Source organism: Pristiophorus japonicus, chromosome 6 (genome assembly GCF_044704955.1).
Source record: "Pristiophorus japonicus isolate sPriJap1 chromosome 6, sPriJap1.hap1, whole genome shotgun sequence".
NCBI classification, from domain to species: Eukaryota; Metazoa; Chordata; class Chondrichthyes; family Pristiophoridae; genus Pristiophorus; species Pristiophorus japonicus.
The window spans coordinates 40,794,866-40,808,968 of record NC_091982.1 but is presented as its reverse complement, the minus strand read 5'-3'; the positions used below and the strand labels follow the sequence as shown (position 1 = coordinate 40,808,968).

At 45.0% G+C, this 14,103-nt stretch overlaps 1 protein-coding gene across 1 annotated transcript in view; it reads right to left on the bottom strand.

Moving 5' to 3' along the window:
• Positions 1 to 705: 705 nt before the first annotated feature.
• The window catches only part of LOC139265123 (tumor necrosis factor ligand superfamily member 13B-like), a 45,817-nt gene continuing 32,419 nt past the window's right edge, over positions 706 to 14,103 (bottom strand). Inside the window, exons 5-6 of the mRNA XM_070882032.1 lie at positions 9,393 to 9,543; positions 706 to 976 (exon numbers count right to left, since the gene is read on the bottom strand). Coding sequence (XP_070738133.1) covers positions 861 to 976; positions 9,393 to 9,543 — 267 coding nt within the window. The 3' untranslated portion in view covers positions 706 to 860. The remainder of the gene's footprint in view (positions 977 to 9,392; positions 9,544 to 14,103) is intronic.

The following is a 14,103-nucleotide window of genomic DNA, read 5'->3' as shown; positions in this document are numbered from 1 at the left end:
CTATTAGACGAAAAATCGGCGGCCAGTCGACACCACCGGCTTTCCGGCAGTCAGAGGCCTTATCGGTAGGCTGAATTTTGGCCCCGATATCCTTGTCATGTGTGCCAGGCGGCTTTGTGATTCACATGATGCATAGCTTTTCTGGATCCTCTCCCTGCATCCCCACCTCCCCCCCCCCCCCCCCACTCCCCCCACCGCCCTCCCCCCCCCCTCCACCACCACCGGTCCCACCAAAGAGATTTACCAATTTTCACAGAGATTTTGCCCATGCAAAGAGAGAAAGCAAGTTCCCTCAGAAGAGACCAAAAGTGAGCCACTGCAACTCTGAGTCTGAAGGCAGGTCTGTCCCTCCTTAAAGATCCCACTGGGTCTATCAGCCCTCACTCCAGTATGACACAATGGAGAACTCCCAGGAGGATTCACTGTTTTGTCCATTATGCACTTGACTTGCAGTTCAGTGCAACAATGCAGTCCTGACTTTGCAAAGGCCTCGAGGGAAGTCACATGCAAAGATTTGGGAAATTGGTGGCACTGGGAGGTTAGGTTTATGAAAGTATGTAATTTTTCAGACAGTGAAAACAGAAGACTTGTCACATATGAGACAAGAGGGCTTGGAGCTGCATTCCACCCAAAGCAGTGTGCAATTAAAACTGATTGTAAAGTAATTTAACAAGTGAGTGGAAACTGCAGATCTTAGTACCACGAATAACATCAGAGAAATGCACCCTCTTGATCAGTGATGTTGGTGTCTTTTGATTACAACGTTAATCCTGGAGATCAGCGGAGACATACTTGGAGAAAGGCAACTCAGGTAAAATAATCCCACTCTTGGGCAGTCATTGTGTTCTCAAATAGTTGCTTCATAATAATTGTATGGCACCAAAAAACGTTGAATCTTTCTCCATGGAGATGTGAGCATTGGGCCGGGACGGTAACAAGAGCTCTAGCTCATCCCCTTGGTCAAGCTTCACAATTCCTAAACCAGAAAGATACAGTTAACAAAAGAATTAAATTGATTCCAGTCAGCTCATAAAAAGATGGTTGAAAATGTTCTCCTAATTTGGTCTTATCTGATCTGATGTTTCATAAATGCATTATCAAAATGCGCTCATCAACTGGTGTACATTTAAGTAAATTTAAATTTGTATGTAGAGTAAGTGAGTTACAGGCTTTAATCTGAACAAGAGGTTCAAATAGTTTTCATATAGAATACTGGATCCCTGGAGTGAGCTACAGGCTGGAACCAATCGAGGGGTCCAAATGGTTTAGAAATTAGTAATGTTGTGCAATTTAATTAATTTTAAACACCTTTGTACTTTACAGCTGATAGATTTTTAATCCAAAAAAGGACAAACAGTATAACCAAAGCTCATTACTCCAAACATTACCTCAGGAGTGACTCCACCACATCCAACTCCCCCTAGCCCTAATTCATGGGACACACTATCCCCTCCAGATACAGATCAAAGGGACACTCTCTCTCTCTCTCTCTCTCTCTTTGGCAGACCACCGGAGTCGAGAATGACTTGCTTCCACACTAATTTGAGTTCTAAGGTGACTTGAGCAGGCCTTCCACTGCCTGCCATGTCTTGCTCCATGTTGATGTCCAACGCTCGAGTTCCCGGGCAACGATAGCAGTGCGACGTTCAGGTCTGTCGCTGTTGGGGTTGTCCATGAGGATCCTGATGTTCCAGGTCCCGAACTTCATTTTAGAGGGTGGAAGATGCCTGTGCGTGAATTCTTTTAATGTGGGGTGCACCCCATTCAACTCCTCCCTTTTTGCAGAAATATTCGTTCCCTCCCAGTACAGCCTCCCAAGTTCATCCTAGCACTCTTCTTCCCCCGCCCCCTCCCTCCAACTCAAGTAACAGGTAATCTTCTTCCATCCCACATTCAAACTGGCACTCTTTCTGCTCCCCCAGTTTATGTTGGCACTCTGTTCTTCCGCCAAACCCATCAGTTTATACTAGCACTCTTCCTGCTCACTCACAGTTAATACTGGCATTGTCGTCCTTCCTTCCTTAGGATGGTGTGTGACTTGGAGGGGAACTTGGAGGTAGTCGTGTTCCCATGTGCTTGCTGCCCTGGTCCTTCTAGATGGTAGAGGTCGCGAGTTTGGGAGGTGCTGCCGAAGAAGCCTTGGTGAGGTGCTGCACATTGCAGCCACAGTACGCGGTGGTGAAGGGAGTGAATGTTTAAGGTGGTGGATGGGGTGCCCATCAAGCGGGCTGCTTTGTCCTGAATGTTGTCGAGCTTCTTGAGTGTTGTTGGAGTTGCACTCATCCAGGAGTATTCCATCACAATCCTGACAAGAACATATCAATATAACAACATAAGAAATAGGAGCAGGAGTAAGTTATTTGGCCCCTCAAGCCTGCTCCGCCATTCAATAAGATCATGGCTGATCTGATCCTGGCCTCAACTCCACTTCCCCCTGCTCCCCATTAGCCTTGACTCCCTTATCATTCAAAAATCTGTCTATCTCCACCTTTAAATATATTCAAAGACCCAGCCTCCACAAATCCCTGGGGTAGAGAATTCCAAACATTCACGACCCTCTGAGAGAAGAAATTCCTCTTTTCACTTTTGTCTTAAATGGGCAACCCTTTATTCTGAAACTATGCCCCCTAGTTTTAGATTCCCTCATGAGAGGAAACATCCTCTCTGTATCTACTCTATCAAGACCCCTCAGAATCTTATATGTTTCAATAAGATCACCTCTCATTCTTCTAAACTCCAATGAGTATAGGCCCAATCTGTTCAACCTTTCTTCATATGACAACCCCTTCATCTCAGGAATCAACATCGTGAACCTTCTCTGAACTGCCTCCAATGCAAGTATATCCTTCCTCAAATGAGACCAACACTGTATGCAGTACTCCAAGTGTGGTCTTACCAACGCCCTGTAAAATTGGAGCAGGGCTTCCCTGCTTTTATGCTCCAGTCCCCTTGCAATAAAGGCCAACATTCCATTTGCCTTCCTGATTACTTGCTGTACCCCCCAGATCCCTCTGACTGCAGCATTTTGTAATCTCTTCCCATTTAAATAGTAATTTGCTTTTTTATTTTTCCTACCAAAGTGGATAACCTCACATTTTCCCACATTATACTCCATCTGAAAATGTTTGCACTCTCACTTAGCCTGTCTATAGCCCTTTGTTGATTTTTTGTGTCCTCCTCACAACTTGCTTTCCCACCCATCTTTGTATCATCAGCAAACTTGGCTACATTACACTCGGTCCCTTCATCCAAGTCATTAATATAGATTGTAAATAGTTGAGGCCCCAGCACTGATCCCTTTGGCATCCCACTAGTTACAGTTTGCCAATCTGAAAATTACCCATTTATCCCGACTCTGTTTTCTGTTAGTTAGCCAATCCTCTATCCACGCTAATATATTACCCCCAACCCCATGAGCTCTTACGAGTGGTCCTGGCGGAACCCAAACTGGGCATTGGTGAGCAGGTTTTGGTGGGCAAGTGCCGCTTGATAGTACTATTGACGACACCTTCCATCACTTTGTTGATGATTGAGAGTAGACTAACGGGACAGTAATTGGCATGATTGTGGACCGGACATACCTGGGCAGTTTTCCACATTGTCGGATAGATGCCAGTGTTGTAGCTGTACTGGAACAGCTTGACTAGAGGCGCGGCTGGTTCTGGAACACAAGTCTTCAGCACAATAGCCGAGATGTTGTCAAAGCCCATAGCCTTTGCTGAATCCAGTGCGCTCTTCCCTTAATATCACGTGGCGTGAATCAGATTGGCTTCTGTGATGGTGGGGACTTCAGAAGGAGGCCGATATGGATCATCCACCTGGAACTTCTGGCTGAAGGTGGTTGTAAATGCTTCAGCCTTGTCTTTGCACTTACATTCTGCGCTCTGCCATCACTGAGGATGGGAATATTCATGGAGTCTCCTCCTCCAGTTAGTTGTTTAACGGTCCACCACCATTCACGAATGGATGTGGCAGGACTGCAGAGTTTTGATCTGATCTGTTGATTGTGGGATCGCTTAGCGCTGTCTATAGCATGCTGCTTCCATTTTTTAGCGTGCATGTAGTCCTGTGTTGCAGCTTCCCCATGTTGGTACCTCATTTTTAGGTATGCTTGTTGCTGCTCCGGGCATGCTCCTGCACTCCTCATTGAACCAGGATTGGTCCCCTGGCTTGATGGTAATGGTAGAGTGAGGGATATGCCAGGCTATGAGGTCACAGATTGTGGTGGAATACAATTCTGCTGCTGCTGATGGCCCCCAGCGCCTCATGGATACTCATTTTTTGGCTGCTAGATCTGTTCTGAATCTATCCCATTGAGCATGGTGAGAGTGCCACACAACACGATGGAGGGTGTCCTCAGTTTGAAGATGGGTCCACAACGACTGCATTGGTCACTGCTACCAATGATGTCATAGACAGATGCACCTGCCAGGTAGATTGGTGAGGACGAGGTCAAGTAGGTTTTGCCTCCCTGGTGCAAGAGTCAAGGATGTCTCGGAGCGGTTGCAGGACATTCTGAAGGGGGAGGGTGAACAGTTAGTTGTCATGGTGCATATGGGTACCAACGATATAGGTAAAAAACGGGATGAGGTCCTATAAGCTGAATTTAGGGAGCTAGGAGTTAAAAAGTAGAACCTCCAAGGTAGTAATCTCAGGATTGCTACCAGTGCCATGTGATAGTCAGAGTAGAAATAGCAGGATAGTTCAGATGAATACGTGGCTTGAGGAATGGTGCAAGAGGGAGGGATTCAAATTCCTGGGACATTGGAACCGGTTCTGGGGGAAGTGGGACCAGTACAAACCGGACGGTCTGCACCTGGGTAGGACCGGAATCAATGTCCTAATGAAAGTGTTTGCTAGTGCTGTTGGAGAGGGTTTAAACGAATATGGCAGGGGGATGGGAATCTATGCAGGGAGACAGAGGGAAGTAAAATGGGGGCAGAAGCAAAAGGTAGAAAGGAGATAATGAAAAGTGGAGGGCAGAGAAATCAAAGGCAAAAATCAAAAAGGGCCACATTACAACATAATTCTAAAAGGACAAAGAGTATAAAAAAAAAAGCCTGAAGGCTCTGTGTCTCAATCTGAGGAGCATTCGTAATGAGGTGGATGAATTAACTGCGCAGATAGCTGTTAACGGATATGACATAATTGGGATTACGGAGACATAGCTCCAGGGTGACCAAGGCTAGGGACTCAACATCCATGGGTATTCAATATTCAGGAAGGATAGACAGAAAGGAAAAGGAGGTGGGGTAGCATTTCTGGTTAAAGAGGAGATTAATGTAATAGTAAGAAAGGACATTAGCTTGGATGATGTGGAATCTGTATGGGCAGATCTGCGGAACACCAAAGGGCAGAAAACGCTAGTGGGAGTTGTGTACAGACTATCAAACAGTAGTAGTGAGGTTGGGGATGGCATCAAACAGGAAATTAGGGATACGTGCAATAAGGGTACAGCAGTTATCATGGATGACTTTAATCTACATATAGATTGGGCTAACCAAACTGGTAGCAATACGGTGGAGGAGGATTTCCTGGAGTGTATAAGGGATGGTTTTCTAGACCAATATGTCGAGGAACCAACTAGAGAGCTGGCCATCCTAGACTGGGTGTTGTGTAATGAGAGAGGATGAATTAGCAATCTCGTTGTGTGAAGCCCCTTGGGAAAGAATGACCATAATATGGTAGAATTCTTCATTAAGATGGAAAGTGACACAGTTAATTCAGAGACTAGGGTCCTGAACTTAAAGAAAGGTAACTTCGATGGTATGAGACGAGAATTGGCTAGGATAGATTGGCGAATGATACTTAAAGGGCTGACAGTGGATAGGCAATGGCAAACATTTAAAGATCACATGGATGAACTTCAACAATTGTACATCCCTGCCTGGCGTAAAAATAAAACGGGGAAGGTGGCTCAACCGTGGCTAACAAGGGAAATTAGGGATAGTGTTAAATCCAAGGAAGAGGCATATAAATTGGCCAGAAAAAGCAGCAAACCTGAGGACTGGGAGAAATTTAGAATTCAGCAGAGGAGGACAAAGGGTTTAATTAGGAGGGGGAAAATAGAGTATGAGAGTAAGCTTGCAGGGAACTTAAAAACTGACTGCAAAAGCTTCTATAGATATGTGAAGAGAAAAAGCTTAGTGAAGACAAATGTAGGTCCCTTGCAGTCAGAATCAGGTGAATTTATAATGGGGAGCAAAGAAATGGCAGAGCAATTCAACAAATACTTTGGTTCTGTCTTCACTGAGGAAGACACAAATAACCTTCCGGAAATACTAGGGGACCGAGGGTCTAGCGAGAAGGAGGAACTGAAGGAAATCCTTATTAGTAAGGAAATTGTGTTAGGGAAATTGAAGGGATTGAAGGCCGATAAATCCCCAAGGCCTGATAGTCTGCATCCCAGAGTACTTAAGGAAGTGGCCTTAGAAATAGTGGATGCATTGGTGGTCATTTTCCAACATTCTATAGACTCTGGATCAGTCCTAATGGATTGGAGGGTAGCCCCACTTTTTAAAAAAGGAGGGAGAGAGAAAACAGGGAATTATAGACCAATTAACCAGACATCGGTCGTGGGGAAAATGTTGGAATCAATTATTAAAGATGTAATAGCAGCACATTTAGAAAGCAGTGACAGGATCGGTCCAAGTCAGCATGGATTTATGAAAGGGAAATCATGCTCGACAAATCTTCTACAATTTTTTGAGGATGTAACTAGTAGAGTGGACAAGGGAGAATCAGTGGATGTGGTGTATTTGGACTTTCAAAATGCTTTTGACAAGGTCCCACACAAGAGATTAGTGTGCAAAATTAAAGCACATGGTATTGGGGGTAATGTATTGATGTGGATAGAGAACTGGTTGGCAGACAGGAAGCAAAGAGTAGGAATAAACAGGTCCTTTTCAGAATGGCAGGCAGTGACTAGTGGGGCACTGCAAGGTTCAGTGCTGGGACCCCAGCTACTTACAATAAACATTAATGATTTAGATGAAGGAATTGAAAGTAATATCTCCAAGTTTGCAGATGACACTAAGCTGGGTGGCAATGTGAGCTGTGAGGAGGATGCTAAGAGGCTGCAGGGTGACTTGGACAGGTTAGGTGAGTGGGCAAATGCATGGCAGATGCAGTATAATGTAGATAAATGTGAGGTTATTCACTTTGGTGGGAAAAACAGAAAGACAGAATATTATCTGAATGGTGACAGATTAGGAAAAGGGGAGGTGCAACGAGACCTGGGTGTCATGGTACATCAATCATTGAAAGTTGGCATGCAGGTACAGCAGGCGGTGAAGAAAGAAAATGACATGTTGGCTTTCATAGCGAGAGGATTTGAGTATAGGAGCAGGGAGATCTTACTGCAGTTGTACAAGGCCTTGGCGGGGCCACACCTTGAATATTGTGTACAGTTTTGGTCTCCTAATCTGAGGAAGGACATTCTTGCTATTGAGGGAGTGCAGCGAAGGTTCACCAGACTGATTCCTGGGATGGCAGGACTGACATATGAAGAAAGACTGGATCAACTAGGCTTATATTCACTGGAATTTAGAAGATTGAGAGGGGATCTCATAAAAACATATAAAATTCTGACGTGATTGGACAGGTTAGATGCAGGAAGAATGTTCCCGATATTGGGGAAGTCCAGAACCAGGGGTCACAGTCTAAGTGTAAGGGGTAAGCCATTTAGGACCGAGATGAGGAGAAACTTCTTCACTCAGAGAATTGTGAACCTATGGAATTCTCTACCACAGAAAGTTGTTGAGGCCAGTTTGTTAGATATATTCAAAAGGGAGTTAGATGTGGCCCTTGCAACTAAAGGGATTAAGGGGTATGGAGAGAAAGCAGGAATGGGGTACTGAAGTTGCATGATCAGCCATGATCATATTGAATGGTGGTGCAGGCTCAAAGGGCCAAATGGCCTACTCCTGCACCTATTTTCTATGTCTCTATGTTTCCCTCACCATGTGTTGCTGGCCCAGTCTGACAGCTATGTCCTTCAGGATTCGGCCAGCTCAGTCAGTAGTGGTGCTATCATGACACTCTTAGTGATGGACATTGAAGTCCCCCATCCAGTGTACATTCTGTGCCCTTGCTACTCTCAATGTTTCTTCCAAGTGGTGTTCAATATGGAGGAGTACTGATTCAGCAGCTGAGGGAGCACGGTAGGTGGTAATCAGTGGGAGATTTTCTTGCCTATGCTTGACCTGAAGCAATGAGACTTTATGGGATCCAGAATCAATATTGAGGGCCACTCCCTCCCGACTGTATACCACTGTGCCGCCACGCCTGCTGGGTCTGTCCTGTCGGTGGGACCAGACATACCCAGGGATGGTGATGAAGGAATTTGGGACATTGGGACTTGCATTTATAAAGCACCTTTAACAAGACACTTCATAGAGACATAATCAGACAAAAATTGACGCTGAGCCAAAGAAGGAGATATTAGAAGAGATGACCAGAAGTTTGGTCAGAGTTGGGTGTTAAAGAGGATCTTTTAAAGGACAGGAAAGTGGAAATGTGGAGGGTTTAGGGAGGTCATTCTTGAGCATGGGAACTAGGTGGCAGAAAGCATGAATGTCAATAGTGGGATGAAGGGAGGGGGGAAACAAAAAAGGCAAAAGTCAGAGGAACAGAGAGTTTGGGGAGATTGGAGGAGGTATAGCAGTCTAAAATTGGGCATCCATGTGGCACTGTGGGCAATCGAATTATAGCAGCAATAAAATTATATATCATTGCAATCTGTAACATCGTGGCCCAGAAGATCCCTCACTCCTTCATCGCCATCAAGAATGGAATTCCCTACCTAACATACTTTTAAGAGCACCATCACCACAGTGATTACAGCAGTTCAAGAAGAACACCCACCCCCACCTTCTTAGGGCAGCTAGTGATGGGCAGTAAGTGCGACCTTGACATCATCATCTACACCCCAAGTGCAAATAATAAAGAAATAGATCAACCACATATACACAAGTCCTGCACATGCAGTTAGTACAACGTTATGTTTGAAATTTTGTTCTTCTGGCTGAGACATTTGCTAATAGAGAAAATACATTGTTGGCCTGAGAGGGTGACGGAGAAGTCAAGTAACCGGTAGCAGAATATAAGTGTTGTCAGTGGACTCCATTTTGATATATTTTCTATCAGAGGCACTTGAGGAAATTGGCTCCTGAGATAGATTTTAGTGTCTCCAATGGCACAGCCACTGTGTCATTTACATAACAGGGCTGCATCCAAAGGTGCTGTTGTCATTGGAGGCAACTGTGTGAAGTAAAGGGGGGATTAATCAATTTTACATTTCCTGCTCTGGTTAGTGTAGGACCGACCCATTCATGTATTTTTTACTTAGCATTGCAGAAAGTAGTATGTATTGTGCAAGACCCTGGTCTTACCAGCAGTGAAACAGGTATTACTGGCTGTGTTGTTTGGCATGTTTTGAATGCAGCGAAATAGCGTCGTTATACGCCGTTCATTCCCAACCACAGTAGACTTCCTCCTCCGGACTACATGACCCATGGCCATGCAGTTATCATAGTACAGAACCTGTAAAATGAACAATGATTGCACAGATAGAATCAAGAAACAATGAGTACATTGCTGGATTGAATTAACAAACTTAGGGTTTTTCTCGTGTGGTTGGCATTAGAACATGCTAAATACAGAATCATATGTGTTTATTTACAGACGTGAGCTGTCTATCACTGTGTGTGATCAGAGTTGATCACATTTCTAACTATGCTGTGACATATTGGAGAATTAAACAGTTTGATTAAAAAAAAATCTGCTATGGAATTGACCGTTAGGAGACTTAATGCATGTTCATTTCTGGCTGATAACTAACATTACTGATGCCCTGTTCTTCAAGGCCCTGTGTGCTAATTAGATCTGTTGGGGTTGTTGCTAATTACAGTGGGTGGGATTAGAGTGTGTTAATTACAGTAGGTGGGGGTTAGCAATTGCTAATTACAATAAGTAGAGCTTTGGTTTGTTAATTACAATTAGAATGGTTGAAAGGATGTTATCATACTAGTGGTTGGATTGTTAATTAGAATAAACAAGGTTATGGTTAATTAAAGTAAGTGAAGTTTGGGTTTGTTAATTATTGGAATAAGGATGGGGTTACTAATCAGAATAAATGGAGTTGGGAGTTACGAATTTAAGTAGGCAGGGTTGGTAATTAGAGTAGGTAAAGATCAGGATTAATTTGAATAGTTGGGGAGTGGCATTAATTGGAGTGGGTGGGTTGCTAATTGGCATACGTGGGGCTGGGTTTGCTAATTGAAGACATTATTAATTGAAGGTATTATTCATCTCCACGCCGAGTGCACAGTTCTAGAAAGATACAAACTAGTGTCATTACTGTAGATGTGAAGTCATAGGCTGTATGAAGTTATTATTGAGCTAGACAGGTAATATGATTGAATCTGCATGGTTTTTCAGAATGGAAACTTTATCACAATTCCCTAATTGGCAGTTGTACAGTTCTTGCTGAGGGCATAATCAGAATTCACTATATCAAGTCATTGACATTGCAGAGTACATTTATATTCATCATCATCATAGCAGTCCCTCGGAATCAAAGAAGACTTGCTTCCACTCTAACAGTTAGTTCTCAAGTGTCTGGCGAGTCCAATGCGGGACCTACAGTCTCTGTCACAGGTGGGGCAGACAGTGGTTGAAGGAAAGGTGGGGTGGGGAGCCTGGGTTGACGCGCGCTCCTTCCCCTGTCTACGCTTGCTTTCTGCTTGTTCTCGGCGATGGAACTCGAGGTGCTCATCGCCCTCCCGGATGCTCTTCCTCCACTTTGGGCGGTCGTGGGCCAGGGATTCCCAGGTGTCAGTCGGGATGTTGCACTTTATCAAGGAGGCTTTGAAGGTGTCCTTGAAGCGTTTCCACTGCCCACCTTGGGCTCGCTTGCCGTGTTGAAGCTCCGCGTAGAGCGTTTGCTTTGAGAGTCTTGTGTCCAGCATGCGGACGATGTGGCCCGCATAACGGAGCTGATTGAGCATGGTCAATGCTTCGATGCTGGAGATGTTGGCCTGAGCGAGAATACTGATGTTGGTGCGTCTATCCTGCCAATGGATTTGCAGGATCTTGTGGAGGAGGAACTGATGGTATGTCTCTAGCATTTTGAGGTGTCTGCTGTATATAGTCCACGTCTCTGAGCCATATAGGAGGGCGGATATCACTACTGCCCTGTAGATCATGAGCTTGGTGCCGGATTTGAGGTCCTGGTCTTCAAACACTCTTTTTCTCAGGCGACCAAAGGCTGCACTGGCGCACTGAAGGCGGTGTTGGACCTCGTCGTCAATGTCTGCTCTTGTTGACAGTAGGCTCCCGAGGTATGGAAAATGGTCCACATTGTCCAAGGCTTCATTGTGGAATTTGATAATCAGGAGGCAGTGCTGTATGGCGGGGGCAGGTTGCTAGAGGATCTTTGTCTTACGGATGTTTAGCGTAAGGCCCATGCCCTCATACGCCTTGGTGAAGGTGTTGCCGATGGTTTGGAGTTAGGCCTCCGAGTGTGCGTAGACGCAAACGTCGTCTGCGTACTGTAGTTCAATGACAAAGGATGCAACGACCTTGGATCTGGCCTGGAGGCGGCGGAGGTTGAACAGATTCATATTTGTTGTATAATTTAACTCCACCCCAGTGGCGAACCTGCTATGGGTGAGATGAAGCATTGTAGCAAAGAAGATCGAAAAGAGCGTTGGTGCGATGACATAGCCTTGCTTGACCCCGGTCCGGACGTGGGTTGGATCTGTGGTGGATCCATTGGTCAGGATCACGGCTTGCATGTCATCGTGGAGCAGACGGAGGATGGTGACAAACTTTTGAGGGCAGCCGAAATGGAGGAGGATGCTCCATAATTCCTTATAGTTGACAGTGTCAAAGGCCTTTGTGAGGTCAAAGAAGGCCAGGTACTGTTTCCTGCATTTCTCTTGTAGTTGTCGCGCGGTGAAGGTCATGTCCGTTGTACCCCTTAGTGGACAGAATCCACATTGCAACTCTGGGAGGAGTTCTTCAGCCACAGGGAGAAGACAATTGAGAAGGATTCTTGCGATGACTTTCCCTGTGGCGACAGCAGGGAGATTCCTCTGTAGTTACCGCAGTCAGACTTGTCCCCTTTTTTGAAGATAGTCACGATTACGGTGTCCCTATGATCTCCTAGCATGATCTCCTCCTTCCAGATAAGAGAAATTAGCTCATGCATTTGTGCCAATAGTGCTTCTCTGCCATGCTTTAGTGCTTCGGCGGGGATTCCATCTGCTCCTGTTGCCTTGTTATTCTTCAGCTGAAGGATGGCCTTTTCTACCTTGTGCCGGGCTGGGGTTGTGCTGAGATGGTGGCGGGTAGTGTGCTGCGGGATGGAGTCGATGACACTCACGTCGAAGACAGAGTCTCGGTTAAGGAGATCTTCGAAATGCTTCTTCCAGTGGGCACCGACTGTCTCTCTATCCTTGATGAGTACCTCTCCGTTCTTGGCCAGCAGTGGGGTAGGGCCTTGGGTGCTTGGGCGGCAGGTGGTCTTGACAGCGCTGAAAAATCCATACACATCGTGGTTGTTGGCTAACTGCTAGATCGTCTGTGCTTTCTCCACCCACCATCTGTTTTTTAGGTCGTGGGTTTTTTGTTGGACCTCGGCCATCAGCCGTCTGAGAGATGCTTTCTTGCTCTTGTGTTGGGTTGCTGTTTTAAATTCAGAAATGCCTTGTGTTTGCGGCTAATTAACTCCTGGATCTCCTGGTTGTTCTCATCAAACCAGTCTTGGTGTTTCCTGGTCGAGTGACCGAGCATCTCTTCGTAGGTGCTGATTATGGAGGCCTTGAGGGCAGACCAGGCGCTGTGGGCACTCTGCATCTCTGGGTCATCGAGCGTCGCCAGGTTGCCAGTGAGGCGCTGGCTGAATAGGGCTTTCTTATGAGGGTCTTTGAGTGCCTCTGCGTTGATCTTTCTGCAGTATTGCTTCTGTTGCCGTCACTGCTTTGGGGCAATATTGACGTCCCTGTCAAGATGGCCCCGACGTGGCAGCTCCCTAGGGAGCTCCTCTGCTGAACAACTTTATCCCTGGCCATTCATTGCCATCCCACACCCTTTCTCCTCCAAACTCCCCCCTCCACTGTTTAAATTTCCCCCGGCCCTAATAGTGGGTGCATTTCTTACCCTAAAGTACAAATCCATGCTACCTGAGTCCACTGCCCATTCCCCAACCACGCCTGCTCTTCACCTCCATCAGTAAGCGCCGGATCTCCACTCATTATATTAACCCAATAATGAGAGCTGCTCATCAATGCCATATTACTCACTTTTGTTCTGAGTAGATATAAACTATGTTAAGGTAGATCCTTTTTCTAACTGTATTTCTTTAATGGTTAAATATACTTCAGAAGAGAATAAACGGTCTATTACATCACTGGAGGAAGTGGTATGAAGCAGGTACCAAGCTGAACGATCTGTCTATGTACACACACACTGTATAAGCTAAAACATCCACTGATAGCCATACTTCCTCAAACTGTCAGACTTGTAACTCTTGCACCTTTTGTTAATTACTGTATCTCTACTAATATTATCAAGCTACCTTGTACAGCTGGGCTCAGTAACCCCTCCAGACATTTTCCTGACAATGTCATCTCTATTCACTGAAAAAAGGCAGTAATAAACTAAAAGGCATTTAACTAACAATAATCCTTTATTATTGTTTACTTTTTTTTGGTAAGACAATGTGGAAAATATCGATACAGATTTCCTCCTTTTGAAAATAATGTCCTGACGAAAGGTTTTCCTATTTAAACAGTTACTGAGTGGGAGCTCCAGTTGTAGTTCATTGCCAACATATTTCCAATATGTAAAAGTTACATTTTAAATCCTTGTTATTCACTTTGTCACTTACATCTTGGATTTTAGCCATTGATCAACTTCCTTCTACCTTATTGGTTTATGTGTTTCTGTTCTTTCTAGATGTTTTTTTTTTGCTTTATTAACTAATCACGCGATTCAAACCTTTCTCCTCTTTTCAATTTCCTCACCACATTCCATCCCAATAGGTCCCACACAATCACATTTGATTAAAAATCGCTATCCATCTAAAAGTAATGCTCT